This window comes from Pseudophryne corroboree, chromosome 9 (assembly GCF_028390025.1).
Source record: "Pseudophryne corroboree isolate aPseCor3 chromosome 9, aPseCor3.hap2, whole genome shotgun sequence".
In the NCBI taxonomy this organism is placed as follows: domain Eukaryota; kingdom Metazoa; phylum Chordata; class Amphibia; order Anura; family Myobatrachidae; genus Pseudophryne; species Pseudophryne corroboree.
The window spans coordinates 270,409,225-270,415,544 of NC_086452.1; the positions used below are offsets into that span (position 1 = coordinate 270,409,225).

General features: G+C 49.2%; 1 protein-coding gene across 1 annotated transcript in view; it reads right to left on the minus strand.

The window, feature by feature from the left end:
* The window catches only part of GORAB (golgin, RAB6 interacting), a 117,731-nt gene extending 111,692 nt beyond the window's left edge, over positions 1–6,039 (minus strand). The window contains exon 1 of the mRNA XM_063940297.1: positions 5,872–6,039. Within this exon, the coding sequence (XP_063796367.1) occupies positions 5,872–5,929 (58 nt within the window). The 5' untranslated portion in view covers positions 5,930–6,039. The remainder of the gene's footprint in view (positions 1–5,871) is intronic.
* Between the last annotated feature and the right edge of the window lie 281 nt (positions 6,040–6,320).

The window sequence follows — 6,320 nt, forward strand, 5'->3', positions numbered from 1 at the left end:
GGTACTTGTAGTGTCAGAAATGTTCAATGCCTCTTTCATTGCCGTGATCATGTAACGTGTGGCCCTACTGGACATTACGTTTGTCACCGTCGACACTGGATTCAGTATCCGTGTCAGGGTCTGTGTCGACCATCTGAGGTAACGGGCGTTTTAGCGCCCCTGACGGTGTCTGAGACGCCTGAACAGGCACTAATTGATTTGTCGGCTGTCTCATGTCGTCAACAGTTTTTTGCAAAGTGCTGACATTGTCACGTAATTCTTTAATTACTACCATCCAGTCAGGTGTCGACTCCCTAGGGGGTGACATCACTAACACAGGCAATTGCTCTGCTTCCACATCATTTTCCTCCTCATACATGTCGACACAATCGTACCGACACCCAGCCCACACACAGGGAATGCTCTGATAGAGGACAGGACCCCACTAGCCCTTTGGGGAGACAGAGGGAGAGTTTGCCAGCACACACCAGAGCGCTATATACACACAGGGATAACCTTATATAAGTGTTACTCCCTGTTATAGCTGCTGTATTTATATATTAGCTGCCAATAGTGCCCCCCTCTCTGTTTTACCCGGTTTCTGTAGTGCAGGACTGCAGGGGAGAGTCAGGGAGCCGTCCTTCCAGCGGAGCTGTGAAAGAAAATGGCGCTTGTGTGCCGAGGAGAAAGGCTCCGCCCCCTTCACGGCGGCCTTTTCTCCCGCTTTTTTCAGGAAACTGGCAGGGGATAAATGCATCCATATAGCCCAGGAGCTATATGTGATGCATTTTTTTTAGCCATATAAGGTTTTTATATCGATTTTATTGCGTCTCAGGGCGCTCCCCCCCAGCGCCATGCACCCTCAGTGACCGGAGTGTGAAGTGTGCTGAGAGCAATGGCGCACAGCTGCAGTGCTGTGCGCTACCTTATTTGAAGACAGGAACGTCTTCTGCCGCCGCTTTCTCCGGACCTCTTCGCTCTTCTGGCTCTGTAAGGGGGCCGGCGGCGCGGCTCCGGGACCCATCCAGGCTGAACCTGTGATCGTCCCTCTGGAGCTAATGTCCAGTAGCCAAGAAGCCCAATCCACTCTGCAGTCAGGTGAGTTCGCTTCTTCTCCCCTTAGTCCCACGATGCAGTGAGCCTGTTGCCAGCAGGACTCACTGAAAATAAAAAACCTATTTAAACTTTTACTTCTAAGCAGCTCAGGAGAGCCACCTAGCTTGCACCCTTCTCGTTCGGGCACAAAAATCTAACTGAGGCTTGGAGGAGGGTCATAGGGGGAGGAGCCAGTGCACACCAGCTAGTCTAAAGCTTTTACTTTTTGTGCCCAGTCTCCTGCGGAGCCGCTATTCCCCATGGTCCTTACGGAGTTCCCAGCATCCACTAGGACGTCAGAGAAATAAGATTTATGACCCAGGGATCCTGGAACAAATTTGACCAGATCTGACTGAAGAATTGTAGGCGAGATCCCACATGACAGCTTTCCAGGCATTGCGGCCCACCGTCATGCTGAAGTCTTTGAGGAAGCAGAGCCTGAGCTCTGTTCCTGAGCACCTGCTGTTGCTGGTTTGCGTGGTTTACCTCTAGCACTACGGGAGGACGTAGAAGCACCTCACCTCTGGATTTGCCCTTGAACTTGGTCGTCCAAAAGGACTGTAACTTAGAAGCTGAATAAGTCTTATTGGTTGGGGGGGCTGCGGAATGAAGATACGTAGACTTACCCGCAGTAGCTGTGGAGATCCATTTGTCTAATTCATCTCCGAACAAGGCCTTTCCTGTGAATGGTAGGCCTTCCACGCCTTTCCTGGAATCCGCGTCAGCAGTTCACTGGCATAGCCACAAGCCCCTGCGTGCCGACACTGCCATAGCAGTGGTGTGTGCGTTAAGCACGCCTATTTCATTTATGGCTTCCACCATAAAGTTCGCAGAGTCCTGTATATGTTGCAGGAGTAAGACAACATCCCCCCTAGATAAGGAATCTAACCCCTCAATTAGGTTACCTGACCATTTTGCAATGGCTTTAGTGATCCACGCACATGCAATAGTGGGTCTTTGGGCCACCCCAGCAGCAGTTAACAATGATTTGAGTGTAGACTTAATTTTACGATCAGCCGTGTCTTTCAGGGAGGCTGCACCAGGAACAGGCAATACAATTTTACGTGACAGCCTAGAGACTGATGCGTCCACTATCGGTGGATTTCCCCATTTTTTTTCCTATCCTCCAGAGGAAAAGGAAAATATGAGAGCAACCTTTTAGGGATCTGAAACTTGTTATCAGGATTAACCCATGGTTCTTCAGACAGAGTATTCAATTCCCTTGACGCAAGAAAAGTGACTGAGGACTTTTTTACATTAAAATATGATTCCTCACACTCCACCTTATCAGTAATATAATATTCTATATAAAATTATAACATAATATTCTATATAACATCTCTGATAGCCTCTACAAGAGCCTCTACTCTCTGTGACAGAGCTACACCCCCCCCCCCCCCCACCCCTCCACGTCTGACCTGTCAGCGTCAGACTGCAGAATATGGGCCAGAGATCGCTTTTGCGGACAATGGGAGGAGACTGAGACGCTGTCTTGAGGACTGAATCTCTGGTCATAAACTCATCCACAGTCTGTTTTAAGTATTGCGTCTCTTTCTCATTGCGGGGCAATTTTGTAGAATGACTTGAAATCATTCCCTTAAGAGAATTAACCCATTCCAGTTCAGCACCGCTAGTCTGTGATCCCAGAGTACCCAGTAGTGAGCCCCCTGGTGAAGAGGAACACTCTGCGGTACAAGACAAACCCTCTTTGCCTGACATAATGTAATGTGACAGCACACACACAGAGGAAAGGTTAAGCACAATTAACCCACAAAGAGCCCTTCAGGGAGACACAGAGATGTTTGGAGTCATCCCCCACCGCGCCCTTATCGCTAATGTCAAGCTTAGCCAGGTCGCAGACTAAGTACCCTCTATTAGGGGACTTAGTACACTAATAATCGCTCAACCCTGCTATGCCCCCTTGGTACTGCTGAGGTAATCTGGAGCAACACTGAAGGAGCTGCGCGTCCCTGCTCTGCTAGCGTCTGTGTCCACTGCAGAGGGAAAATAGCGCTTGTGAGCTGCTGGATCCTCTCATAGTGAAGCCCCGCCCCTTCATTGGAGCGCGGTCTTCCCGCTTTTTTTTTATACTGGGTGAGGTAATTTGTGCTTAAAATGGAGATTTAAGACTGTTGTGCCAGTATGGGTACTGTGTACAGTGTACTGGGACGCAATTGTGCACTGAGTCCGGAGACGCATACCGCCCCGTTTAGAAGTCGTGCCTCTCCATGCCCTCATGCCACCATAATGGCCGACGCCCCGCTCGCCAGGACGCCGGCTCAGTACTCACCACTCTTCATTCTCCTGGCTCTGAAAGGGGTGGTGGCGTGCTGCAGGACTGTACGCTCGCTGTGGTGGGGCTTGCAAATAGGTCCCTCAGGAGCTCAGTGTCCTGTCAGCGGGGAACATGACCATTAACCCTTCAAGAGGTTGGGCCGTTCCCCCCTCCCCTCCCCTAAGTCCCACGAAGCAGACAGGTTGGTGCCAACCAGCCCTGCCTGAAAATAACAAACATATAAAATAAATGCAGAAAACTCTTCAGGAGCTTCCTTCAGCGTGACCGGCTCCTCCGGACACATTTTCTAAACGGAGCATAGAGGGAGGAGCCAGCCCACACTATCAAATTCTTAAAGGGACCATGACTCCTAGTGGACCCATCTATACCCCATGGTACTAAATGGACCCCAGGATCCTCTAGAACAGGGGTGGGGAATCTCCGGCCCGCAGGCCGTATAAGGCCCGCGACGCCATTTGCTCCGGCCCTCCCGCTTCTGTCAGTGAGACACGCCGTCCGGCGGCAGCGTGTCTCAGCTGTCAGGACAGGGAGGAGAGCGCAGCTATGTCGGGTGGCGGAGGACTTCAAACCAGCCGCCGGTTCGTGAGCCAATCAGAGCTCGCGGACCGGCATCCAATCAGGAGCCGCGGCTGCCGGCCTGCGAGCTCTGATTGGCTCTCGCACCGGTGGCTGGTTTGAAGTCCTACACGCCACCGCCGCCACCCGACATAGCCGCGCTCTCCTCCCTGTCAGCAAGCAGCAGCGGTAAGCAGCACGGGGGTGGGGGGGGGGGGGCGGCATCTGTATACCTGGCACGGTGAGGGGCATCTGTATACCTGGCACGGTGAGGGGCATCTGTATACCTGGCACGGTGAGGGGCATCTGTATACCTGGCACGGTGAGGGGCATCTGTATACCTGGCACGGTGAGGGGCATTTGTATACCTGGCACGGTGAGGGGCATTTGTATACCTGGCACTGTGGGGGCAATTGTGTATCACGTCCCATTTTGACTGGCCACACCCATTTTTTGGGCGTGCGCACCGGAGGCGCGCACACACAGTACCTCTAAGGGGCAGACCTACTGGGGGGCAGGGTAATTTTTTAAGTTGAGAATTTTTGTATGGCCTCCGAAGGATTTTATAAACATCCAAATGGCCCTCAGTAGAAAAAAGGTTCCCCACCCCTGCTCTAGGACGTAAGAGAAATGTTATTATTTTGACGAGACGACCTGTAATAAACAATCTGGCTATCTCTCTTGATTGCCCTTTAGGGCTGTACTATACCTAAACCCAAATGTGTTTGTTTGCATACTGTTTCCAATTTATGTTCAAATGTGGAGAAGTATATCCTCATTTAAAAGGATACTGCATCATACCTCCCAACATGACCCTCTCCAGGAGGGACACAATGTTCTGTTTCTGGACTTCTCTATGAATGTATGATTGCCTGCACCTGTGTTGAACAGGTTAATGGATAAGAAAGGTGTTGCACAAGAGGTGGCGGCAATCATACACTAAGAAGGAAGTCCAGGAGCAGAGCATTCCGTCCCTACTGGAGAGGGTCATGTTGGGAGGTTTGCTGCATTCTGCCCTAGTTCTACGTTTTGGACTCTGCTTACATAGGGTCTGTTTCTGAAAGGGGTGCAGCACATATCTGAAACAGTGGAGCGATGATTTTCATCTGAGTTGCACAGTGCATTTGTCCCTATTTTGTAGTCGCAGTTAAGATTTGGATGAACGGTAGTAGAACTATGAGGGGAGTTAATGGATGATGACTGGGAAGTAAAGGAGGTGTGGCTAGCGAGATTCACGGAGATGTGCCATGGGCATATTCAGGGGGTGATGAAGGCGTGTTGCAGAAAGTGCTTGCGTACAGAGACCATCCTGGGATAGAGAAACTGCACCTGCCATGGGGCTGGTGCAAGATTCGATGGTGTGACCAATGGTGGAGTACAGTATACGTATGCACCAAGCGATATTTCTACATCTACAGACGTCTCAGTCCTTGCACATTCTAATGCATGGAATAATATTGCTACAAAGACCTAGGGAAGGTCTTTGTAGCAATATTACCATAAATACAGACAACTGCAGCAATTTCATCGGTGTCTGACACAATCAGCCCCATAATGAGGGGCCCTCGCCATATTACATTTGCAACATTCAAAGAGCAATGCATTGTGGCTGCTGCTCTTCAAAATATAATGAACTGATCATTTTATAAAAGTTTACGGACATTAAAAACATTATCAAGATCTTGTTATTGTTAACCTAGTCTCACATTCCTGACACAGACCAGCAAAATACACTAATTTATTTATAGATGCAGATGAATCACCATATCACAGAGCACTTAAAGAGCACAATTATCTCATTGCATTCAATGGTCTCCCTCAATATAAAGCACACCCTATCCATGTATACTGCCCCTCTCTGTATAATACACTGTGCATAAATACTGTCCTTCTCTGTATAATACACACTCGTATATACTGTCCCTTTTCATATAACAAACACTTACCTCGCTGCAACTTAATCCGCCTAAGCTCATGTTCAGAAAAGCCAGCCCAGCCGGCCATTTATACTACTAATGCTTCTACCTCTGAGAGGCAGAAAGGATGGATTTGTCTTGTCTCGTATACAGAGAGCTACTTCCGCCTCACACACCTCTGCCACGTCAAAGCCCCCTCAATCAGGACCTAAGGAGACTGCCCCATAATGCCTGTCAGAATAAAACACACAATTAAACTGCTTTGCAGCTTCAGCTGCTATTTTTCTTTCAGTGTAAACATGCTGTATTTTATAAATACCATCATGTAGAAAATTATCTACTGGGAATTCATGAAAATAAATAACACATACTGTATCAAACAGGCTCGAAAAGAGCGGACACTTTTGTTGCCACGACAACAGTAATTTACTAGCGTTTAGGTTATTAGTGTCCGTCATCGGTGGCTCTACCACCAACGG